Source organism: Cydia strobilella, chromosome 13 (genome assembly GCF_947568885.1).
Source record: "Cydia strobilella chromosome 13, ilCydStro3.1, whole genome shotgun sequence".
In the NCBI taxonomy this organism is placed as follows: Eukaryota; Metazoa; Arthropoda; class Insecta; order Lepidoptera; family Tortricidae; genus Cydia; species Cydia strobilella.
This window is the reverse complement of record NC_086053.1, coordinates 15593252-15619910: the sequence shown is the minus strand read 5'-3', so window position 1 is coordinate 15619910 and position 26659 is coordinate 15593252. Positions and strand designations below refer to the sequence as shown.

The window sequence follows — 26659 nt, the reverse complement described above, 5'->3', positions numbered from 1 at the left end:
TACGACTTTTAGAATGAACGCATCCATAATTGCGTTTAGTTCGTGCAAATTATTGTTTCGTTCATGGGAAAGCTGCGTTTCTTATCACTTGTGTACTTGTCAAAAGTTGTGTCAACTCCCTTGACGTGTCGAATATTTGGGTTAACACGATTACATATTTCGCTATTTTATGTCCTAATTTACTGTATATTTTGACAGTGGTGTATGGTGTCAGAAGGCTACTAGAAGAACTACAATGGATTTCTTTAAGAGCGGCTTAAAAACCGTTCTGGGGGCGCCGGAGCCCGGTCAAACTCCGTCGGGTGCTGAAACGGTACGATGTTGGATTTGTATCAAAAATGTTTCTAATGTTATATATATAGTCCCGAGACCTTCATATTTTAAGGTATGCAAGGCAATTCTGTCCCAACTTTATGACTCTTTCAGTTGTGCCAATCATTGTGCATAAAATATTGCTTTTTAGTGAAATAAGAATGTCAATATTTGTTTAAATTTTTTTACTTTTTCTTTTATTAAATAAATTGACATGTTAATGTAATTTGAAACTTTAAACATAGTTGTGAAATTGCCTCAAAATAACCATAAAAAATCCTTTCATTTACATAACTTTTGATACTAATTACAAACCAAAAAATGCAAAAAGTAATAATTGTAATAAAGCTGATTTTGCATATGATATTTATCTTTAACTAACAGTCATGCTTATAAATATATTATAGAAAACTAAAATGTTATGTGAAGTTATTTGTGATTAGTAGAACCAGCAGACTGTGAAATGGAAAAAGTGTTTTAATTATCAAACATATAGTATGATTAGTTTAGCAAACATATTCAACACTTTTCAAATGGTGGGAATGAAATTATTGCAAACAAATGTAAGATATAGTAATTTAAGTAAATTAGTTCCATGATTTAGATTTAGATTTATTTATTTCAGGATAAAAATTACACTATAAATTTGCATCAATGTCAAAATTATGCTTACCATGCATGTATATGGATTTTGGGTTTCTGATCTTGGGAGATGTGTGTCAAATTAAGGGTGTGCTCCCAGTACTGATTTTCTATGAGTACAATATAAATTTAAAAGTGAAAAAAATACTGCCTTGGGTGAGACTTGAACTCACGGCCTCTGGATAATAGCATTGTTTGCAGACTTTTCTGCTTGTTAAAAATTTAGTACAATATAAGTCTGGTTCCGGGACTTCCCGGTGCTCAAAACACAAAATCAATCCTGGGAGCATATTGCAGTCAAAATTAATAGAATATTTAAATTGTTTAGTCAAATGTAAAAATAACATTAAATTTACAATCCACATGAGCCTAAACAATTAAGTCGGTTGATTGTAATTTATTTGATGTTTAATGTCAATAAATATGTGTTGCCAAATGGCACAGAATTAGCTATACATTGGCATGCATAATGAACAATAAATAAATTTTATTAAGTATGTTAAATGTAAGTAAATGTGCCATTTAGGACTATTAAAAGTTAATAGACCAAATAGAGTACTGTGGTGATTGAAGTCTTTGTGTCAAATGTTTCAGTAGTGTATTAGCTGTTAAAGACACAACACAATCCCGTACCACAATACCACGCCATAATACAATATAAATATAAACCCTTCAGGCTACAGTGAAACCTGATTAATACAAACCCATTTAAAATATTATTTTATATGTAATTTTCCCTGTCATTTGTTTTCATACATTCTTTCATTTCACTCTTAATTACTTCCCCGTAAGACGCGGTTTCGCTTCAGTCTTCTTAAAGCGCTTTTACTGTAACTGATTTCATGGAGCAGGTACTTATTTATCTGTGCCAATGATGGTCCTGCAAGCGAAATTAAACCTTAGTCCAGTGTCACAAAGCTCATATTGTAATATTCATAATTACAGGTGGAGCGTCTAGTGGACCGTGTGAATAACTCCACTTTACTGGAAGACCGGCGGGATGCGTGCCGCGCTCTCAAAGCCATGTCGCGCAAGTACCGCGTCGACGTCGGCGCGCATGGCATGGACACACTGAAACAGGTACAAAAACTGCTTATTTTTCGAGAGTGTTAATTAAAACCTTCAAGAACAAAGCATACTCCCATCTTTCTCTATTTAGTTTTTAAATTCTTTAATAATTCCAGGTTTTAGAGCTTGACCGAGCTGACAACGAAACAATAAACTACGCCCTAGACACCCTCAACAACGTGATGTACCCCACACAGTTTGAGGAGGAAGAGGACAACCCTCATGTGCCCATGAATATTGGCGAACAGTTTACTGAAATGTTCATTAAGGACCATCACAACATACAACTAGTTCTGGACTTATTAGACGAGTTTGACTTCAGAGTAAGACTATCTGCCGTACAGTTGCTGACTTCACTACTAACTAATAGACCGAAGGATATACAAGAGATAATTCTAGTGAAACCTATGGGTGTATCCAAAATGATGGACTTATTAGGAGATCCTCGAGAAGTAATCAGAAATGAGACGTTATTATTACTTATAAAGCTTACTAGAGGAAACGCTAATATACAGAAGATAGTCGCGTTTGAAAATGCTTTCGATAGGCTTTTTGATATTGTGTCTACAGAAGGTTTTTCAGATGGAGGGATTATTGTAGAAGACTGTCTGTTGTTAATGTTGAATTTGTTAAAGAATAACAGCAGTAATATTAACTTCTTTAAAGAAGGTAGCTATATACAGAAGATGCTACCAATGTTTAATACTCCGGACGAATCGGAAGACTATGGTTGGTCACCGCAAAAGGTTTCAAATGTGCACTGCATGTTGCAAATAGTTAGAACTTTAGTGTCACCAAGTAATGCGATTCAAATTATCTCTAGCTGTCAAAAGATTATGAAAAACGTTGGTCTGTTGGACGCTTTATGTAATATTCTTATGGCAAGTGGTGTGCCAGCGGATATATTGACAGAGACGATCAATACAGTGGGGGAGGTGATAAGGGGGGATGTGGTGAACCAGGAGTTTATGGGGAATGTGATGGCGCCGTCCAATCCGCCGCGACCGGCCATAGTGGTGCTGCTCATGTCCATGGTTAATGAGAAACAGCCGTTTTCTTTAAGGTGAGGGTTTTTGTGACATACTTTGAATAGTTTGGATTTGATATTAGTTCATAAAACGCTCTAATTAAGTTTCAGGCATCTCAAAACGTCAAGAAAATATTACTTTATTTTTCACAGTCAAATTGTAGTCTATTAAATTATTAAGTTTGCTTAAAATAATTTATAATGTAATTTCATATCACTACATAGTATAAAACAAAGTCGCTTTCTGCTGTCTGTCTGTCCCTAATGTATGCTTAGATCGTTAAAACTACGCAACGGATTTTGATGCGGTTTTTTTTAATAGATAGTGATTCAAGAGGAAGGTTTATATGTATAAATTTGTTAAAATTTTGTGTAAATTGGTTGAACTACCCGTGCGAAACCGGGGCGGGTCGCTAATTATTATTATTATTATTATTTGTATCTCATATGAACTCACGGGTATATACATCCCGGTCTTTTGATAGGCGTGCGTGGGGATACAGATCCAACACGTAGAGGCCCTTTGGAGAAATTTGCTGTTATGTAATACACCTGCTAGAACCCATTCACGGGTACAAATAGATACCCGTAAATCGGTTCCAACAGGCGTAGGGGCTATTATAAACACAGTGGAAAAGAGTGCCGGTTATGGTGTTGAAGTTTGGCTGGTCAAAAGATTGGGCTATTGCTGAGAGGTCCGGACACCTGCCATAACAATGTCTGTACACGTTATCGAGGCAGGCGGTGACTCGCCGCCGACTAGATGGGCCCCTGAAACTGCCGTCGTGAAGACGACCAGGAGCAACACCGGTGTGAGCGGCTCAGGGGAGTCGAGAGGTGTGCGCCGCTTTCTACCCAGTGGCTGTTAGCAGCCACTGTGCCAACTCGCGTCTTATGCATCTTTCACTTCCACCCCTGGAGCATATAGCTCTAGCGACTCCTCTCTGGACAGCCAATGAAGGCAAGCCAGAGCTGAGAGTCCTGCGGGTCCCCTTGGGGTCCACTCCGACCGACAAAGACACGCCGGAGACGGAGACCCTGACCGACTCTCGGGAGCACTCGGATCCGTGGGGTCGTTACTCCCCAACAGCTCGCCACAAGCTGCCCTGCGGGCTTATTATTATTATTATTATTTGTAATGCAGGCAGGCAGTTTAAACAACTGATAATGCCTGTATCCAGAGTCATAAACCAAGTTCTCAGTGTTGAGTAGAATTTGCTTTGTGCTTATCTAATTTATTCTTTAAACTCATTGACACTTATGAAATAAATAAATCTAAATGTTTAGCTTTAGTGTTGAATCAATAAAACAATTCTAGACCTGATACTTTGTTTCAAACCATAACATTAATCGCAACATATACCTTGTTAATAGCCAACAATATTTTTACAATATGGCAACACCATCATAAACTTATTTTTGTAGGAAGTTTCGAACATTTATACTCCACTGAAGTCAAATTGAACTCTAGATGTTTTTGTGCTTTCATTCTATTTTTATTGTATTGTATTGTATTGTATTGTAATCATTTAATTCAAGCAACAACATGGCTCATAAAAGCTTATTATTATTATATTATGTTTTTATGTTCTGTTCATGTTAATAATATTACCTGACGACCTGCCTGGCCTAGTGGGTAGTGACCCTGCCTGTGAAGCCAATGGTCCTGGATTCAAATCCTGGTAATAGCATTTATTCAGTGATGAGCACAGATATTTGTTCCTGAGTCATGAGTGTTTTCTATGTATTTAAGTTTTTATTTATCCTCGTGAGTCTCATTGCAATCTAATTTGAACCTTTTGATGAAACAAATAGAGTAGCATTTATTTTGTTTCACTGCGTTGTAAAATAAACGAAATTCGTTCCAATTTACTTATAGAATAAGGTTCAAATTAAAAATTGAAAAACTTTATATGGTGGGTCTTACGAGGATATTATATATATCGTTGTCTAAATACCCACAACACAAGCTTTATTGAACTTACCATGGGCCTGTCAATTTGTAATAATATCCTATAATATTTATTAATTAATTCCAGATGTGCCGTGCTATACTGCTTCCAATGCTACCTATACCACAATGAGATGTCGCAGGCGAGCTTAGTGCAAACATTACTGCCTTCCTCCTCTGACGTTTCGAGTCTTACTAGTGGTCATTTGCTATGTGGAGGTAAGTGTTTAAAACAGATTTTCATCAACAATCATTAAAGGATTTGCCACACTGGATGCGTTCTGCGGGCAGCGGTCAGGTCAAACTTCAATGCTGTTCATACATAATGCGGGTTTGACCTGACCGCTCACCGCAGAACGCATCCAGTGTGGCAAATCCTTAAACCCCTGGGGCTCGTTTCTCGAAAGGTATTAGACAAATATTAAAGGTATTGACAGTTCACGGACTAATACCGTTCAAGAAATAGCCCCCTGCCCCCTGGTAGTCTCAGGGTTGTTTTGTCAGCCACTGCCATAGACATAGTATATACAAGTAGTTATAGACGCGCCACCGAGCGACCGGGGGAAAGAGAAAGAATATTCATATAAAATGTATACTACGCAACTTATCCGGTTTGCATGTCCAATGTCTTTTCTCTTTCACTCTTATAAATTTCGGTATTTCGCCATCGCCTCCTTGCTATGATGCCATAACCGAACAAATGCCCGGTCGGTGATAAAGACAACGCATGGCACTATTTTTTCTTTCCTCTTATAGGAATCGCAATAAGACTATCTTTCTCTATCAAAGAGTGTCAGGCCCTCGGCCAATTGTTATGTATTATCCAGGTCTTTTCTCTTCTGATGTGCTCTCGAACTGGTTCGCGGCCGTGGCGCTCACGCACGCGCTCATCGAGAACCCGGGGCAGAAGGAGCAGCTACTACGAGTGCTACTGGCCACCAATATTGGGAGCGCACCAGTTTCATTACTGCATCAGTGCACGCTCACTTTACAGCAGACTACTAAACTACAGCCCAAGGTAAGAACATTATGGTCCCATCCGCAAAATTTTACCGCTGAAAGGGTCAAATACGCAAAATACTCCTCCCGAAGAAAATGTCCCATTCAAAAAATCTGCTCATGCGCAAATGGCGCAGGCATTTTTCCGAAGCGACAGAAGGTCAGAACGTCCGCGAGAGGAAATTCATCTGTAACTGCACAAAAACCGACGCGACCGTTTAATTACCCAAAACCTGGTAATTAAAACGTGGGGGACGCAATATCCAGTTGGCAAAAAAAATAATCGAATCTAACAGAGTAAGGAACATAGAGCTTCGCTCTAAAACCCGAGTCGTCGATGTTGGGGTTAAGACCGCCAGGCTAAAGTGGGACTGGGCTGGACATGTCTGCCATGAACGATGACAGATGGGTCAAAATAGCCACTACCTGGCATCACCAGAGTAGTCGTGGCAGAGACAGACCGAGAAAGAGATGGCGGGATTGGCGGGATCTTGCTCAGCACAAGGATGATTGGAAAGGAAGAGGGGAGGTCTTTGCCCAGCAGTGGGACACAAATAGCCTAAATAAAACTGTAGGACTACAAGGTCGATTTTTGATATGGATATATTTTTCAGGTCGCCCTTCTAATGTTGCTCTCGCAATGGACGGCGCATTGTCCAGCCGCGGTGAGCGCTTTTCTTAAAGTGCCCGGCGGAGTGGGATATCTCGTCAACCAAACCTGCTCCAATGAACATGACGAAAATGAATACTTACTACAAGGTATGTAGGTAATAATAAGCTATGGAGCCTTATTTCATGTGAAATTTGGGGGTCCCTTTGTTTGACATAATTATTGAAAGTCATAATGTAATGATTGTCATATTATCATTAGTCATAATTCTGAAACCGTTAACTTTTCAGGATTTTCCTCGGGTTATCCTATAGATAGGTTAGGTTAGGTTTGTTTTATGGCAATCCTGAGAAAAACCAAATTATGACTAATGATATGACAATCATTAACTGACTATGACTATGACTTTCAATAATTATGTTAAACAATAGAGACCCGAAATTTGCGATAGTTATCCAATTTTTTGAAAATTTTCCGAAAGTTTTTGGGCATTCTTGAGGACGGACTGTTGAAAGCGAGCTACTAGTTGCAGCAAAATCGCTTTTGGACGAAAGTAACTCAAGAGTGATTTTTTGAAAAAGTTTTTTTTTTATCTTTATTAAGGTCTTGTATTTTTTTATTATTCCCATATATTTTTCAAGTTTCCAATTTATAGTGATAAATTGCTCATTTTCTATCTATTAAACTAGATTTAGTTATAAAATTCAACATGTGTCAACTACCCTATTTCAGGGTCAGCCGCATTCGAGGGAAGCCAGTGCTGTCAAACTGGTTAAACTTGGCTGATATTCTGAATCAGATTAACTAACCACTTTATTAAGTACGTCAAAATGGAAAAGTACTGTCTTAAACTTCTATTTCCAGGTCTCTCAGCATTCCTCCTAGCCATCTGTATCCACTTCAACGATGATTCCGTAGAAAATTACTCCAAAGACTCCCTCAAGCAGCTCCTATTAAAGCGAATAGGCATAGAAACGTTCACGGCGAAGCTGAGCGAAGTGACGAAGCACGAGCTGTATAATAAGGCGGCGAAGCACCCGCAGTTGAGAGTGAAGATGGCGTCGGAGATACTTATTGATTATGAATTCTGTAGGCTGTTTAAGGTGCTGGAGAGTGAGTATTATGTTCTATTGGGTATAATTGCCACGCAAAATGTACCTTTATTCGGGCTCTAAATGACTAATATAACACTTCTCCTACAAAATTTTGCATAAGGACATTTTGCGAGTTGGTAATTATGTGCGTTGGTAACTATAGTACATTGTGCAACATGGGGCGTAAGTTAAATATTGCAAATGAGAGTATAGTTAAATCGCGACGGCTTGCCAGAGCGATTTATAGACTCGAGTTTGCAATATTATTACGACCCGAGTTACACACAATGTTTTTCATCACACTTGCAATACAAAAATGAAGTATAAAGACAAAACAAACCGTTAATTATAATACTAGAAACTTCATAACTCCCTAAGGAAAACACTTTTTCTATAGTTCCCGCTAAGCCTGCGTGTAATTCCACATTTACTGAGGGAGTGTGATGAAAATATAATCATATGCCACTATTCGTTAGCCAAGCTTATTTTATTGTTGTAAATATGTATTTTGATAAATATTTACTTTAATAATAACGCTTTTAGAGTTGCAGAACCAATTATTATGTGTATTTGCAAGTGTAATGTTTTTATATACATGTGCGTTCGTGTGTGTGTGTGAATGCGTTTTTATATATGTGGTTTGTCTATGCGTGTTTTTGTGATCCTGCGTTTGTATGTATGTTTACGTACCTATATGTGTTTTTACGTGTCTGTGTTTCTGTTAAAGTATAAATCGCTTACTACAATAGCCAACTACCCTTCCGAAAAAGCTAGTAGTAACCTACATATTCTCGCGCAAGAAACTTTCATGTACATTTTTAGGGTTCCGTACCGAAAGGGTAAAAACGGGACCCTATTACTTAGACTCCGCTGTCCGTCTGTCACCAGGCTGTATCTCATGAACCGTGATAGCTAGACAGTTGAAATTTTCACAGATGGTGTATTTCTGTTGCAGCTATAACAACAAATACTAAAAACAGAATAAAATGAATATTTAAGGGGGGCTCCCATACAACAAACGTGATTTTTTTACCGTTTTTTGCGTAATGGTACGGAACCCTTCGTGCGCGAGTCCGACTCGCACTTGGCCGGTTTTTTTTTAGATCCAAGGTGATTAAAAGAAATAAATTTATTAGTTGTTGAACGCTGGCTGCTTACACAGTCGGCGAGGATTCAAAATAAAATAATTGACAGTTCACTGGCTCTGCTTAATCAAAATATAAAAACCGGCCAAGTGCGAGTTGGACTCGCGCACGAAGGGTACCCGTACCGTTAAGCAAAAAACGGCAAAAAGATCACGTTTATTGTATGGGAGCCCCATTTAAATATTAATTTTATTCTGTTTTTAATATTTGTTGTTCTAGCGGCAACAGAAATACATCATCTTTGAGAATTTCAACTGTCTAGATATCACGGTTCATGAGATACAGCCTGGTGACAGACGGACGGACAGCGGAGTCTTAGTAACAGGCCGTTTTTACCCTTTGGGTACGGAACCCTAAAAACTAAGAGCCGGTAGCATCAACCGCTGATCAATTCCCATCAGGACTGAACTATGAAAGTAACCATGCAATACAATTTAGCGAATAACTAACATCTCTATACCCTTGTTTTTATTTATAATATCTCAATTATATGTATAAAGTTGTTTAGGAGTATAATGATTAAGGAACATTTTAAAACCGCTATCTCCATAACTTCGCACTAGAACTTGGTTTTTTAAACTTTCAAACTTGAACATCGAATATTTCAAAACTGTACATTTACATGATGAATTTTCAAAAAATTATAGAAAAATAAGTACGGAACTTATAATTCTGATTCTTTTTGCATTTAAAAGATCATGTTTTAGACTGTGCTGGTAGCAATAACTCAATACCGACAATAGGTACCCTTTTGATTGACGATGACACATGTTTTACAGGTGTAATAACTCAAAGTCTAACTGTGAAACAAGAGAACGGCACCGCTGAACCAGAGCGCGCGTCTCCTGACGACGCCACCTTAGAGCAGTACAAGAACCTCATCCGCCAGCAAGATGCCAGGTTACAGCAGCTCATGCAGCAAGTCGAGGGGCTCATACAGCACAATAATCAACTACAGGTATATTTGAATTAAATTAATTTTTTATCAAGCAGAAATGTCTGCGAACCATGCTATTAAGGGTCTTTGGCAAGCTCGGCCGAATTGCACCTTCCCATACAAATAGTTCCGCTCTCATTTTAAAACTACGTATTGGATTGTAATGAAACTTTGCACGTATAATGACATGGGGTATATCTAGGTCTGTAATTAGTTTATATAGCTCCAACAAGTTTGGAAACAAATCAATTTTATTAAATATTTTGATTTTGTGTTTTTTTTTGAAGTAGTCACACTACTATATATACATCAATCTCCCGCTTCTACTTCTCCCTTGTACACTCTCTTTGTTAGCCTGCTTTCATTCACTCATTCTTTCCACGTGTCCAAACCATCTCAACATAACTTTCTAAATTTTTGTCACTACATCTTCGTTCAGTCCACGATTTTCCCTTACAACAAAAATAAAATCATTTAGAATAATTTATTCATCAATTGTTGTTGTTCTCCGTAATATGTCTTGCGACGTACAGTGATTTTGGTTACCTAGCGCATGCAATATTATTAGAAATGTCACTATATTTATAATAATCAATAAGTTGTAATAAATAATGATTAATGGGTAATTATATAAGTCAATCATTAATTTGTCAAAGTGTCCATCATAAATTCATCTATATTGTAATGACATTTCTTTTAATATTTTTTTTGACCTTTTTTTTTATACCACGTCGGTGGCAATCAAGCATACGGCCCGCCTGATGGTAAGCAGTTACCGTAGCCTATGGACGCCTGCAACACCGGAGATATTACACGCGCGTTGCCGACCCTTTAAAAACCTGTACACTCCTTTTTTGAAGAACCCCATACTGTAGCCCCTCGGGAAAACCTCGGCAGGGAGCTCATTCCACAGCCGAAGCGTACGCGGGAGGAAATTCCTCTTAAACCGCACAGTACGCGACCATTTAAACGAACCTAACTAACGATGTGACCTAATCTTAAACGTCGAAATAGATATTTTAATAACAATAATTTATTTTCAGAGTGCCCTAAACGACTCAATAGCCTCAAACTCTCACCTGAAAGATGAAAACACCCTCTTAAAAGCACAAGTATCCGCCCACCCCGTCCCCGTCCCCGTCCCCGTACGAGGCACGTCTGACTCGGAATATGAAGCCAGGCTCAACCAGTTAACGTTGGAGGTGACCAGGTTTGTAGCAGTTATAACACTTTATCGTTGGAAAGAACACAGCGCGAGATATATATACTGGAGCAGTCTAGCAAACCAATTGTGACGTTTTCAAACAAAAGGTACTTTGTCGCTTGTCGATATGGTTGATTTCTAATTGAAGCTATATGGAAATAGCGCCTTATTGACAACCGACAATACCCTTTTGGTTGAGAATGGCACAATTTTTGTCAGTGACAATATACTTGGCATAAAATAAATAGTATACTTATCCCTCTTTTTGGGATTAATACCAGAACAAGAAAATGACTCATTTTTCTCTTATGCGACACCACTGCTAAGTGACTCTTCCTAAACTATCTTTAAAGCACTAGTTTCTGGTTATCGTTCCTATACTACAGAATAAGTAATAGTATTATCATACAGAACGGCCACGCCCCGCCCCGCCCCGACTCGAATGACCTCGCCCCGCGACAGAAATCTGGCGGACTTCTAGCGTACTCTCAGTACTATTTTTAAGCAACTTACTCACACTATGACGCGTGTACGGACGTGCCGTTCACACATAGAAACGCAAGTGATTTTTGATGTATAGCGTGTCCGCCCCGTGCCTATACTATAGTGCCTATAGTATAGTTGAGTATACTCAATGGCCTGAAATGAAGAGATTCTCCTCTCGTCATCCAGGTTAGATGGGGAGCTGGAGGAAGCGAGGGAAGCGGAGGCGAAGGCGGTGCAGGAGTTGGAGAAGACCAAGAAGGACCAGGATGATTTGCTTGAGTTGTTGGCGGATCAGGTAAGAGGTTATCGTTGATTTCGCGCAAGGATTTTAATATATATAAATAAAAACTGGAAACTGAAAATACATTAGAATATATACCTAATAACACGAATTTAGTAGGTTAGTTCAGGTGTCTCTTCCTAACGCATGACACCGATGATGCGTTTTCTTTCTCACTTAGAACACAAATTCTCCAAAGTTAGGGATGTTACTATAAAATTTTTGGTTATGACAAACAGAAAAGACGAAAGTAAAACCTAAATCTGTGTTTTGTTTTATTTTAATTTTTATGGCAGGTTGTTCTGATATCGCACAGTGTTTCAATAAAAAACCGGACAAGTGCGAGTCGGACTCGCCCACCGAGGGTTCCGTACTTTTTAGTATTTGTTGTTATAGCGGCGACAAAAATACAACATCTGTGGAAAATTAGCTATCACGGTTGATGAGATACAGTCTGGTGACAGACAGACAGACGAACGAGTCTAAGTAATAGGGTCCCGTTTTTACCCTTTGGGTACGGAACCCTAAAAATCACCCATCTCTTATTTCAGGACGCGAAGCTAAACGAATACAAAGCGAAGCTCGCAGCTCTCGGGCTTCCCGCCCACGACGCCCCCGCACTAGCGGAGCCCCCACACGCACACGCACATGCACACACACCAGCATAATGCTGCCAACATACGTAACGTAACTGGGCGTTTTCTAAAATTAATATTGGAAACCTGATTCTCACAGATCCTGGTGTTTGTAGGTTCTTTCAACTCAGAATCACTAGCATATTCAATCCTGATGATAATAAAATGTCCCAAAAATTTGTATGAAAATTGTACATTCCGCTACGTCACGCACATACAAGCGAAAACAAAATTCACACTAAAACGTGACGTAATGGAATGTACATTTTGGGACATTTTTTATGGCAAGATGGGGAATGCTGTCGATTCTGAGTAGAATATCCAGATTTGAAAGAATCAAGTTTTCAATATTTATTTTAGAAAATGCCGAACTACAATTAGTGCTTAAGAAGTGTAATAAGAATGACCCACTCGCAAAATTCGCTCCACATAGTTTTTTTAGTCGGCGGCAAACAAGCATATCGTCCGCCTGATGATAAGCAGTTACCGTAGCCTATGGACGCCTGCTACTACAGGGCTGTTACATGTACGTTGCCGACCCTATAGTAAATCGGTACGGCTTTTTTGCAAAATGCCTTCTTTAAAATTCTCTTCAAGAAAATGTGCCATTTTCAACCAAAAGGGTACTTATTGTCGCTTGTCAGTAAGGCGATATTTCCATATAGCTTCAATTAGAAATCAACCTTATCAACAAGCGACAATGTGGTACCTTTTGGTTGAAAACGTCACAAATGTTCAATACTTTTACTAAAACCCACAAAATGATCAATAACCATACAATAAAATCTAGTTGTAATCATTTCTTCAATTTGTCGGTTTTTGGCTTACGAGACGATTGCGAAATGGCTTGACAAATTATATTTGCATTATTTTGTAAGTGGAACGTTTAGCGAAAGAGACGAAAGGACATTTTGCGAGTGGATCGCTTTTAGAGATCCAGTAGGCCTAGCTCATGATTGGCGCGACAGTATCTCGCCGCGAAATAGACTACCCGTCTTTTACTAACTGTATGAAATAAAGGGGGACGGAGTCTATCTCGCATCAACTGTTTGACATGATGCCAAAGGCCGCTTTCTATCACCGCACCGCTCGCCATCGGCAGGGCGTTCATCCTCACACCCTAGCACCTAAATGGTCGCGTACTGTGCGGTTTAAGGGGAATTTCCTCCCGCGGACGCTTCGGCTGTGTAATGAGCTCCCTGCCGAGGTTTTCCCGAGGGACTACAGTATGGGGTTCTTCAAAAAAGGAGTGTACAGGTTTTTAAAGGGTCGGCAACGCGCGTGTAATATCTCCGGTGTTGCAGGCGTCCATAGGCTACGGTAACTGCTTACCATCAGGCGGGCCGTATGCTTGATTGCCACCGACGTGGTATAAAAAAAAAGTATCTCGCGGCGAGATACTGTCGCGCCAAACGTGCTAGCCCGGCAGGTTAGTCCGTCACACTGACATGGCTGAAATCAATGTACTATTATGCCGAAATGTGTTTTATATCCTTATAATTAAAGATATTTTCTAAAATAGTTATTTACGATACAAGTGCGGAAAAGAGGAAATTCGAAACGAGTGGCGATAAATTAAAACACGACCGCAGGGAGTGTTTTAAATCGACACGAGTTGCGAATTACCTATTCGCACGTGTATCGTACAACGTTTTACAGTACATATGGCCCTTTAAACTTTCGACATATGCACGAAAAGTGCTCTTTACGCACTAGTGCGAGAAAGTAGCACCATATGTACTGTAAAATATGTTATTAGTTGACCTAAAATTAGGCCCGTTTTTATGAAGGTTTAGGCTGTTATTAGCAAAAATATGATATGTTGTTTCTAAAACTGATCTCACATTAGCAACTTCGCTTGACTTCAGTCCTTTACATCATTGTTAAATGTTGCTACGAAAATTCCGCTCTTTACTTTTGTATATAACTTATTTCACTTATTTGTATTATCGTTCAGTCATGTCAATGCGTATAGAACTATTTGTGGCTTTCCATCACAGAAGGGTCCTCATGCTTCAAGTGTAATAGGACGTTTCCATCTGAAATTTCAACAACTCAAACGTCCTGAAGTATGGAACCCAGCCACATTGTATTAACATTGTTAGTAACTAATAAATAAAACTAATGCATCATTATGTGTTAAAATACCAGTAAAATTCACGCTGAAGTTTAATGAATTTTACTTGCTTACTCTATATTTCGGTTTAAAGATCTTTATTTCTCATAAGAATAACAATTATTCACTTCATGAGAAAAAACACAACAATCAGTTACAAAATTAAATTAAATTAGTGAGCAAAAATAATAATTATAGTCGTGCTACGCTAGTAAGTAAATACCTAGTGGAAATAAAATCTATTCTATACATTCGATTTATTGTTCTATCTCAAATTTTCTTTTACTCGATATAGATTTTACCATTTTGTGTTTAAGTGCAATATCATTCCGATTTCTTTGCCATTCATCTATAATTTGGAAAACATTCTAAATAGATAGTAAGCTAGTTTAAAAATCGACCCCAAAAGTTGTTCAACATACAGTATGTCTCTGACCACGGGACAAATTCAGGGCTCGATTCTATTTATAGAAATCGTCGACATCTGATTAACCAAAATGTAACGAAAACGCCAAATTTTTTTTCGCGATTTCGGGGTTGGTCCCATAATAAAAGTAGCTCAGTTTAGGGAATAGAATCGAGCCCTGAGTTTGAGGCCCCATGGTTAAAACACCCTGTATACTCATCGACAAATTTAGAGGAACGCAAAAAAAATGGTTTAATTACTGGATTACAGCACCTAAAGTAATTTCAAAATTACTATTTAAACTTTTTTTTTGTCCATGAGTGTATTTTTTAGTTTGTCATTTTGCTGCTATAGATACGACAGTTCTAAAATGTTCAGACTTATTTCCTGATCATATTATAGTTATTTTCGATACAAGTGTGGAAAAGAGGAAATTCGAAACGAGTGGCCATAAATTAAATCGACACGAGTTGCGAATTACCTATTCGCGCGTGTATGAAACAACGTTTAACAGTACATATGGCCCTTTAAACTTTCGACATATGCACAAAAAGTGCACTTTACGCACTAGTGCGAGAAAGTAGCACCATATGTACTGTCAATATTATTATTAGTTAAGCTCAGCTAGTGTGACTCTATTTTTTAATTTGACTGTATTATTTATCATTTATAGATTACATTATGAAAATAAATATTGTAAATAATATAATTGATGTGTTTTATTTCTATAATCATAAGTTCAAGGGATGAATTAAGTTTACTACGACAAAAACACTGATTGATTTAAACACTTTCATTTTATTTCAATTGATAATGATTACAATAACATAACGCAGTTAAATATACAAATAATCAAGATCTATCTACATTTATTTATCTATTTTAGTCTTACATAATACGACTCAAGTAAAATCAATAAACTAAATGCATAGCTTCTTCATTAATAACCCTAACTAATAATGTCAAGTAAGTTGGACGAGTTTTTTTTTTTTTTATCATTTATGGCCTGGATGCGAGTCCTTTAAGCCAGGACGAAAGTTAATATAAGAAAGTTTTTAATACCATGACGCTCGCAAACAAAGTAAACTTGTAGTTTAATAAAAGGAGGTCTTGAAATTGTTTTACTTTTAACTATAACCTTATTATAAGGAAGGCAGAGGACGTTTTACAATCTTTATTTCAATAGTTTAGTTTCTCTCAATACAATGTTTATAGTTAATGCAGTTAAGAGTACATAAGCAAATACTTCAATATCTAACAATAATGTTATTAGAATAGTTTATTTTACTAATCAATTATACTTACTTGATTAGAATAGTAAAATGAGAATTGCAAGTTTCTAAACAATTTATTACTTCCGGCCTCACCACTGGGCTTCGTCACTTTTTTTTAAATATATAGTTTTTAATTTATTACTTGTTTTTTTTTAAACACATTTTGCTTACTATATACAACGCCAATAAATGGCTCATATAAATAATAGCTAATATAGTTATATGATTCATATACATATAGACGTTATTTACGTTTTTTTTTTTTGCAGTCAAAAAACACGCTCAATAATATGTTGTTACTAATAACTCTATTGTTACGACGATATATAGTTAACTGTACAGTCGCCATCAGATATATCGGAGCGGCCAAGGTGGTCAAAAATATCTGAACACGCACTCTAACGCCTTGACAATAGAGGCGTGTTCAGATATCTGATGGCGCCTGTACAGTCGCCATCAGATATATCAGAGCGCCCGAGGTGCTCAAAATATCTGAACACGCACTCTAACGCGTTGACAATAGAGGCGTGTTCAGATATTTGTGAGCACCTCGGGCGCTCCGATATATCTGATGGCGACTGTACAAAGCAAACCAACAAAAAAATCATTAGGAATGGCAACCATTTTTAAAGTACGCGCCGCAGCCCAGAACACTTACGTCTACATCTAAGGACCAAAACACACCGGAAAATGCTAGAGCCGTGCACGCAAACGTCACGCAAGCAGTGTGCCGTCTCTCATAAGTATTTGCATATTACAAAGCGCACGTGCATGTCTACGCACACGCATCCGGTGTTCACAGGCATAGACATACCCTTATTCATAACGGGCCTGATTTTGTTTAATTACTTTTTATCCCGTTCTTGCAAATATATAAGTCCAAATGACAGATAAAGACAAACTATTCATAGCTAATTCAGGCCAGTAACGCGTTTATGAATAATGCCATTAGACTGACATTTTTGCTTTTGTATATAAGGTTACTTTAGACGTGAGCGTGGAAGTACTGTGAAGAGACTGAAGAGCCGCACTGTTTATAACATAACATAATATTTGAAATACCGGGCAAACTGGTGAGGATGATAAGTCGCAACCAGCACGAGCAAAATGACTGTCAGCACGGGAGTCGGCACGTTATCACAGGGCTTAAGCAAGGAGATGCACTGTCCCCGATGCTGTTCAACTTAGTGCTCGAGTATGTCATTAGGAAGGCTACAATCCCCGATGGCGGAGTAGAGTTAAATGGCAGACACCGGTGTGTTGGGTATGCCGATGATCTTGCCCTTCTAGGAAAGTGAAGAGGATGTCCGCAGAGCTGTCCAATGTTCCAATCGTCTCCTTTCACTTCAAACCTCTAAGTTGTCGCTTACCAACAGTGCTACGTGACATAGAAATAGAGGCTGATGCACAACAATACACCAAGTACAAGGAAGACCATGACCAGCACGAAGCGGTCTTGCAGCGCTCTCATGATCATGGAGTTCATCAGGCGGGAGGAGCGGTTTAGCTGCTCGTCTGTATCGCGGAGCTGCAAATAACAGACAATTAATTGAATTTAATTCAGTAAAAAAATTTAGGCCCGTAGGTTCGGAAGTAAGGGGGAAACAGACGAGTGGTCCGTTTTTTTTTTCAATAGGAAGTATCACTGCAAAATTCTGCCGCCAGAGTGCAGCACTAGCACCTATCGAAAACCTAGTAACTTATACATACTGTGCCTTTGACAAGTTTTCACTATGACGTTGATGCATCAAGGCGATTTGTGTACAGGTGGCCTACCGCGAAACGCGAAAATCGAAATTTCGTTATCTGCCTCTCTATCGATCGAATATGCAAGAGTGATAGAGGCAGAAGCTCATCTTTCGATTTTCGTGTTTCGCGGTAGGCCCTGTGATTGTGCTAGTGACGCCCTCTACGCAGAGTATCGCGTAATATTCCCTATTTTGGAGATATTTCTAATGAACCTAAACTCAAATGTGTTTGTGTTTTTTTCCAGCGAGGAGTTACATTGACTAACTTTGGCTAACTTCCGAATTGCATTGTCATCAGAATTACGGATGTAAGTCCACCAAATTTATTTTGTGAAAAGTCAATGAAAATGGGTCTGTCAACGCAAACCCTGCCCAATAACATTTGACAATAAAATTTAATGTTGGTGTACCCACTGTTTTTAATAGTACATAGTAAAAGGCGGCACCGTCATTTATCGGTCCTGGACATCACTACCATAACCGGAATGACACATCACTAGGAGCGTCGTCCATCTTGTAGATCGGTTTTGGGCGTGAACCGCGCCGCGTACTATCCAAGACTGAACTAATATTTTGTGATTCCCTAATAAATATTTGTTTAAATGGTGCTCTGGTGTTTTTACTCTTACAATAGTTATATGGAGTAATCTTACCCTTCCTCTTGATCTTTCTATAGTCTCCCTTTGCAGACTCAAGTCTTGAAGCACTGTGGCTCCAATCTGCTCCGTCTCTAGGACCACCCTGTAGCCCTCGGTGAGAGTCTTCCCTGTTCGTTCTAGCCGCTCTGTGTTGTCCAGGAGTTTCTGTTGCTGGTCGTTTGACGTCCAGTCATCGAAGTTTTCCTCGGCGTCAGTGTCTGAAAAACGAAATTAAGTATATACTATACTATAATTAAATAAATAAATGTTATAGGACATTATTTAATTTATTACACAAATTGACTACCCACAGTAAGCTGAATAAGGCTCAATAATAATTTATTTAAATTATTTAAGTATGTGTTGTATGTATTATGTTTATTAACACAAACTAAACTAGTGTTCACATAACGTGAAGAGTTTGAACTCATGACTGGCAGCTGCTTTAACCAACTGAGCTACCAAGGCTTGCTAGACCCTGGTAACAAAGTCTCGCCATTTTAGAGAATGGCGAAATACACGGATAACACTCATCATCACGAGCTATTTTGTCGCTTTGATGAGAAAAATATTTACTGTTGTACTGTATTTTTAGGTGTTAAATTGTAAATACCTAATTATCTACATTATATACATATGTAGTAGTAGTAGTAGTAGTAAATCACTTTATTGTACAAAACAAAAATTGATAACATGAAATTCATATAAATTTAGGTACAAAGGCGAGCTTATCCCTATGTACTTAAGTGCAAAAAAAAATTTGACATGTAATATGATGTTACCAATAAATATGATTATGATTATGATATAAAAAGTACAGATAAAAAAAAATATTATGATTATGGAATCGAGAATTTTAATTTAAAAGTATCATGTTTAAACATGATGTATCGTTGTGTGGTGAGCGTGACCCTCTCTTATTTTATTTTTTCTTTATTGGGGAAAAAAACAGACATAGGAAGATAATATAAAAAGAAGAGAATGGTTTTTACATTAATAGGTGCAACCTACATCCTGAGACAATTCCCACTAAGATCCACAAGATCTTAGGCCCACAATAAAATAAAATAACACACAAAAACTGAACAAGTGCGAATCGGACTCGCCCACCGAGGGTTCCGTACTTTTTTAGTATTTGTTGTTATAGCTGCAACAGAAATACATCATCTCAATCATCTGTGAAAATTTCAACTGTCTAGCTATCACGGTTCATGAGATATAGCCTGGTGGCAGACAGACGGACAGAGGAGTCTTAGTAATAGGGTCCCGTTTTTACCCTTTGGGTACGGAACCCTAAAAAGGTACTCAGTACTTACACCCTCCAGTATTGTGGGTGACGGAGCGGTACTCATCACACACTCGCTTTAGCTCTGCCCGATATGCGGCTACGCGTGAACCGGCGCTACCGCGAGACTCTAGCTCCAACTGCTCAAGCTATAAGCACAGAATATATGGATAAATTAACTTTTTCCCCTCACTTGTTACTTTGAACTAAAATAGATGTGTGTATGACAATAAAAAGTGACGAAGACCAGTGGGGTGGACACAGGAAAATAGCTAGCTACTCCATCTTAAAACCATTGCTAGGTTGCCTGGGCCTTGTGGGCTTACGCGGAAATCCGGCCCTGGGGGTGGAGGCAAGGATTCGAACCGGCGTCTTTAGCTAACGCCTTAAACCCCAATTTCTCCACTATATGCTATGTAGAAACATTAGGCGTCTTTGACCAACATAATTTGATTTGTTTGATGAGGCTGCGTGAAAGTAAAATGCACACAGAGATAAAAACATGCAAATCTATTTATACTCACAAGATCATTCGCTTCCTCGAAATTTGCTTGAATTTCCCGTGTCAGCTGATCGCGATTATCTGAAACACGATCAATATAATCAGTCTCTTAAAAATATAAACATTTATACATAATTACAATGCAATTTCACACGATATTTTCAAAACATACCTTCGTGGCCTAACTTCAGTCGTCCAATTTTAGATGTTATGTCCGCAGTAAGCACTGAATATTGTTGCTCGTAAGATTGAATTAACGTAGCCATATTTACCAAATCTTCTTTTCAAAATTAGACACCCTTATTTATATATTTAGATTAATTTTCAGGGAATGCAGTAATACAAATACACCATCGTCGAACACATCATGACAGCTGAGCTGAATACTAAAGTTGCTACACCAAACTTAAAAAAAAGTGTATAATACTATGAATAAAAGTCAGCAAACAATAGTAAAATGACACCAATAAATTATAAACTAAATATTTTACTTCAAGACTAAACTGTTCGTATTTTTCATCGTGACATTAAAACCAATATCACGATGTTTAAAGTCATAACTTTTATTAAAAACATTTTTTTTATTAAAATTATCACTAATTGTTAGAAAAACATAAAGCTGGTAACACTATTTGAAGGCGCGTTTGGATACTGCATCTGTGCATCATCATTTTGACACTTTTGGATTATTAAAAAAAAACGAAAAGTATAAATTATTAATCAGAAAAATACTTTCTAAAATTATGCATCAATAAAGCACTAATTTTTCTGTTTTATAAGGCTGACAAATTTATATTTCTTTTAGGTTCAAAACATGTTAAAAAAAAATCAACAGTTACCCTGTCTCGTTCTTTCCCACGGCCCTATTGAATGCCATTTCATTTCGCACGCAAGCAAAGCAAAGCACCACCACCACCTACCGCTACCGAGTCGAGCAAGTGCACGCGACAAGTGTTGAACGCTTTGTAATTTGCTTTATCAACAAAATCAAACTAAACCGACAACTTTTCGATGTTTATGTTATATGGTTAATTTTAATGAAAGTGAAAAGAGAAAACTACCGTAAAGAACATGTGAAGTTTTAGTGGAACAATGAATCATCGGCGTTAGAAATATATTTAAAAAATCAGGTAAGTTATTGTACCTGACTTATGTTTTGAAATATCTGTTATTCATCTACTGTTCGCATTTTTAGCTTATTAGTCATTTTAATTGGGTTAATTAAAGGCAAGTTCATTAAGAATTTCTCACGTACTTTCCCTACCAGAAGTTATGTGACTTGAAGAATTTGAATATTTTATTAGACGTCTATGTGATAATGACTATTTATGGAAATCTCTCATCCATTATGCTTAGGTGGGGGCAGTAATGATCGGCAAGGTCTATTTAACATGTGTTTAACTGTTTACGTTATTTGACTGTTTTTGTAGATCGTTAATGATCATATTTTCATCAGGGAGTATTTTCTACATTAAAATACTTTATTTTTATTTCAGCCATGCTTCGAAGCTGCGACGAAGACTCAGGCCGTAGCTCCTGTTCAGCCGCTTCCATAGGTCTAAGCCCAATTATAGACAGCCGAGAAAAAGCACATTCCATAGATACTAAGTCTAGATATTCTAAAACCCATGAAGCAAGTACAAATACTGATTTAAAAGTTAGTAACCGTCCACGTAGCTATGTCGATCTCATCAATTCCCCCGACGAAAGGGAACCCTTTCCAAGCTGCAGAGTATCCAAGCACAATAGAAATTCAATCTTCCAATTATTTGACAATACGAGAATGGGTGGTCTGTCAAATGCTCATTCCACTTTAGAAATAGGAAAAAGCCCATTAGAACAACCAAATATCTCTAATAATGCAGTATCTTTATCTTCTATTGCTGCGGACAAAGGTATCAGAAAACAGCCAACAAATTTTAGGAGAGGAAAACCCGTTCAAAGAGCTGCTTCAAGATTATACAAAGCAGAAGGAGTCACTAAAGGGAAAGATGGATGTGTGGGCCCGGAGTTCATTGTTCGGGCCTCTCAGCCTGGCAAACATATGGATTTGACTGTCTCAGCAATCTCGGAGAAGCGGGTCATAACTGTGGTTCTCCTTAACGGGCAAAAGGTGGAGATCCTTTGTGATCCAAATGTGGTAACAGCTGGACAACTTTTTGAAGCACTAGTTCACAGCGAGAAGTATGAGCACAATTTCATGCTGGGCATTGCCATCCTGATTGGTGGCGACTTTGTCTTCCTACCAGATGATTATAAAATAAAGAAAATTGCTCCTGAAACCTGGCATAAGACTGGTAACAAGAAGAAGTTTGTTGAAGAAGAAATTGCTTTAACAGTGTTCTTGAGGATAAAGTTCTTCTTACCCACAAATATAGCTAGGAACATCCAAGGCGGGGAATGGAGACACAGAGTATATTTACAACTCAGAAGAGCAACTGTGGAGGGGCAATTAACATATGTGATGCAGAATCTCATAGTATTAGCAGGGTATGCCTTACACATAGAGTTTGGAGAGTTCTCATATCGAGAACATGGCTCGGCTGATTACTTTTTACTTGAACATTATCTTCCAGAAACTGCCATTACTGATGACATGGCAGATGTCAAGTTAAAGATGAAAAGGGCGCATGAATCTCGACGAGGATTGGATAGAAATAAAGCGATAATAAACTTCATTACACTGGCACAGACATTTAGGGACTATGGAGCGCATTTTTACTCAGCTATATGGGCGACTAGAGATGGATTCTGTCGCGATGTGTGGCTCTCTATTGGACCAAGAGGAGTGACGCTTTACTCCAGAAGCAACCACATATCTGATGAACCAGGAACGATCAACCGCATAGTCCTACAAAGCCTGCCGTGGCATCATATACACACATTCTATTACAACAAAAAGAGCCTATACATAATGCCTAACTCGCACTCAGGCCTATCCAAAATCGGCGTTAAATACAAGCTAAAAATGACCGACAATAAAAGTTACTTCACGTTCTGGCTAGCATCATTGCATCACAGGTTATATTTAAAGTTGTATGCAAAAGAGGACTTCATTAATTATTTATCGGACGAACTGAGCTGCCCTTTGAATAAGGATGGCACGCCCAAGAAAGCCGAATGCAGTAATTACGAAGACAGTTATAACTTGGCTGTAAGAAACCAATTGAGAACTAGGAGACCCGTTAAACGGAGATTTAGAGTAGATATGTTTGGAGAAAAGAAGTCTCAGGATAAGGGAAACGCGAAACCTAACACAGAAGAATTGTTAAGAAGGATACTTTCTCCGCAACCTAGCGAAGAAAATTTGACGAATTGCTCCAACCAGGGAAACACGTCCAATGACGGATTCTCCTCATCCGAAAGCAGCTTGCCACGAAGACGTGGAGTCAAAATGGGCACGCGAGTATTCAATGGAATGAAATCCGTTGTAGACAAACCAAATCGCAGACCTGAAAGTTGCGTTAAAGCAGATTGCGATTTAACGACGACACAGAGTGACTCAGATGACTTAGAACTTAGGCAACATTGCAATGTGAATAGTATGAAGCTGTTGCCAGAAAGACAATACCATCAAAAACTGACGCATACTGCAACAGCTTACGTACTTGAATCCCCTAAGGTCTATCCCGATGCATTTAACTACAATGCAGTTAGTAATGATTCTTGCATGAACACTTCTCTATTCGAAAAGTTAGATAATATGGAATGTGTTCAAGGAGAGAGAATATTTGTAACAGCTTCTTTAGAAAGGGATCAAATGAACGCTTTGGGATTGCAAGTGGCTGAAGGCTCTGATGGTAATGTTTACATTAAATCTATCACTACTGGTGGCCCAGCTGATTTATGTAGAAAACTTCTACCAGGGGACCAAATTATATCAGTTAACGGACAAACTTTACTCAACGTAAAGTACGACAAAGCATTATCAATGCTACAATCGGCACCGAAAGTTGTTGAATTAATTGTTCTACAAAATTTGAAGAAGAATTCTACAATGGAGTCAAAGTTTGATAATACGGGCATGCCGGAAAAACCAAGAGTAGGTAAAGAAGTTGCCAGTAGCACGGTTGCTCTGGATGGAGACATAACAGACGATGAATTACTTAACGAAGAAGCTTTAAAGACAATTTATGCTTTAATAAAACTAACGAAAGAGAAAGTAATAAGTCGAATGCAGGACAAGGCGAGCCGGCAAAACACTCCCATTAAAAGTAACCTGCAAAAATGTTTCTCTGAGATAAAAGTGTACGAAGAATCTGACATAGGAAATTACTCTTCCCAAGAAAGTACTCCCCAGAAAAAAGGCACGAAGTTTAACACTTGGAGAGGTCAAATACCCAATGTTAAACCAAAACGAAGACCGCTAAGCATGAGTATACCTGCTGATGTAAATTTAGACTTAGATAACCATATGAAAAACTCATTACAATCCATCCAGTCATCTGTAGACAGTTTAGATAAGTCTGTGAAAAGTTCTTCCTCGAAAAACGTAGCGTTGCCAAGAAACTATGGCCTTGGGAGGAGATGGCTGGGCCCAGTCCGGTACCCAGTCACTCCTTGTAAGAACAACCCCACCGAGACTGCAATAGCGGACGATAATGTAGTTAAAAGACATTTTATATACGGTGCTGGAGATACAGATGAGGATCAGATATTTTTATAAACTTTTACCTTTTTATAAGACAATGTAAGATACAAGTATTTAATCCGTATTATTGAATGTTATCAATAGATTTAAGGAGACAAATTAATAAATGCCATTTATTTATGGTGCCTTTATTTTCTTTTTACCAACCTAAACAAAACATTGTCTGGGAACTTATTAATATCGTAGAGTTCATAGTAACGCTTAAACGAGTCAAATTTGCTCCGGCTTACCGACCTTACGTTTAAGTTTGAGAGCACGCATTACTAACTTCACGAAGATGCTAATTCGGTAGGTACAACAGTAGTGCGTGCTGATGGCCCATCATAATTGTTTGAAAGCAATAAGTCTTATTCATGATGTCGTACGCGAACTCTCTCTACGCAAAAAGTTTAAAATCCAAGTGCAGCGAATGGTTTGCAGTTTGCACGGTTTGCACCAGTCAAGAATTAGGTAGGTAACTTTAACAATGCGACAGACTAACCAACGCACTTTTACGTATAAAACGTTGAATAACAATAAAAAATTTAATAAATTATGTAATGTTTATTCCTCCTTCCCACGCTGCCGGTGTGACATCGCCAAACAATGTAAAATTTACGGGTGACTCGCTGACTCGGATCTCAATATTAGCACCAGGGATGTTGCGGATACCGATTTTTTGACATCCGCGGACGCGGATGCGGATTTTTAAAGGCTCACATCCGCAGATGCGGATGTCGAGATTAGGCACATAAAAAACGTCAAATATTTTCAATTCAATTCAATTAATTTATTTCAGAATAAAAATTCCATATACAATTACATTTAAAATAAAATAAAACAACTAATCCTAAATTAAAACTAAACTATTATATTACATTTTTAATAATTTTTATTAAAAAAAAAAAACAAATTTGAGTATTTGAACAAGAATATAGGTGCCCCACAATCGCATTACTACACTAAAGTCCAAATAAAATAATTATTCACTTCTTGTCGCTGTCCGTCATAGGCTCAAGTGCTCGATCGACGAATCACAAAAACGAAACGAGATTCCTATTGGCTAATGACGAAATTACCTAGCACTTACGCCGCCGCTAAGACGTTCCTGTACCTACCTGTTCCACATCCGCATCCGCATTAAGCACCGCATCGATTTTATGCGGATGCGGATGTTGAAAATAATGCGGAAGTTCCACGGTTGCAGATGCGGATGCGAATATTCGCAACATCCCTGATTAGCACGAGGGGTAAACAACAATAACTTATTTTTGTTTAACTATACCTACTTTAAAATCTCTATAAGTAAGACCTAGATGCTATTTCTAACACTCGCTCTTTACGGCAATATCGCTGTTTATATGACTTCGTGAATTTCGTGATAAGTACTATAATGTAGGTAGGCAGAGTAACTTATCGTAAATATTACGCTAGATATTACATGTGGCACAAATTATCTCCGTAAGTTTATCCCCCTACTTAAAAATAAACGATGAACGGTGATAAGAGCACATTGTAAATGAAATGCAACACACGATACCTAGAATAGAGACCGATGGATAGCCTCCGCCCGTAAATTCGTCTGCGTGGAAATGTTAAAAAACTTTCAACCCTATTTTCATCCCCTTTAAAAACGACGTTAAATTGTCGTCAAAAATGTTAGTTACGAC

The 26659-nt window shown here is 38.1% G+C and overlaps 3 protein-coding genes across 4 annotated transcripts; 2 read left to right on the top strand and 1 right to left on the bottom strand.

Moving 5' to 3' along the window:
* The first annotated feature begins 45 nt into the window (after positions 1–45).
* On the top strand, positions 46–13421 carry LOC134746757 (general vesicular transport factor p115). Of its 2 annotated transcripts, none has more exons than XM_063681283.1 (11): positions 46–313; positions 1900–2034; positions 2139–3085; positions 5089–5219; positions 5828–6018; positions 6614–6758; positions 7474–7722; positions 9628–9806; positions 10829–10995; positions 11662–11770; positions 12307–13421. In XM_063681283.1, exons 1-11 carry the CDS (start codon positions 236–238, stop codon positions 12421–12423), a joined length of 2448 nt encoding a protein of 815 aa, XP_063537353.1. In that variant the 5' UTR covers positions 46–235; the 3' UTR covers positions 12424–13421. The 2 variants fall into 2 exon arrangements, with proteins under 2 accessions (XP_063537353.1, XP_063537354.1); XM_063681284.1 differs by lacking the exon at positions 46–313 and adding an exon at positions 767–875.
* A 2279-nt stretch (positions 13422–15700) lies between these two features.
* LOC134746400 (vesicle transport through interaction with t-SNAREs homolog 1A) lies at positions 15701–20731 on the bottom strand. The gene is made up of 5 exons (XM_063680769.1): positions 20532–20731; positions 20382–20440; positions 19889–20006; positions 18588–18790; positions 15701–17714 (listed from the first exon to the last, which is right to left on the bottom strand). The coding sequence occupies exons 1-5, from the start codon at positions 20623–20625 to the stop codon at positions 17565–17567; spliced, it is 624 nt and encodes a 207-aa protein (XP_063536839.1). The 5' UTR covers positions 20626–20731; the 3' UTR covers positions 15701–17564.
* Positions 20732–21274: 543 nt separating this feature from the next.
* Positions 21275–25129, top strand: LOC134746755 (tyrosine-protein phosphatase non-receptor type 13-like). The gene is made up of 2 exons (XM_063681282.1): positions 21275–21489; positions 21856–25129. The coding sequence occupies exon 2, from the start codon at positions 21858–21860 to the stop codon at positions 25023–25025; it is 3168 nt and encodes a 1055-aa protein (XP_063537352.1). The 5' UTR covers positions 21275–21489; positions 21856–21857; the 3' UTR covers positions 25026–25129.
* Positions 25130–26659: the final 1530 nt, after the last annotated feature.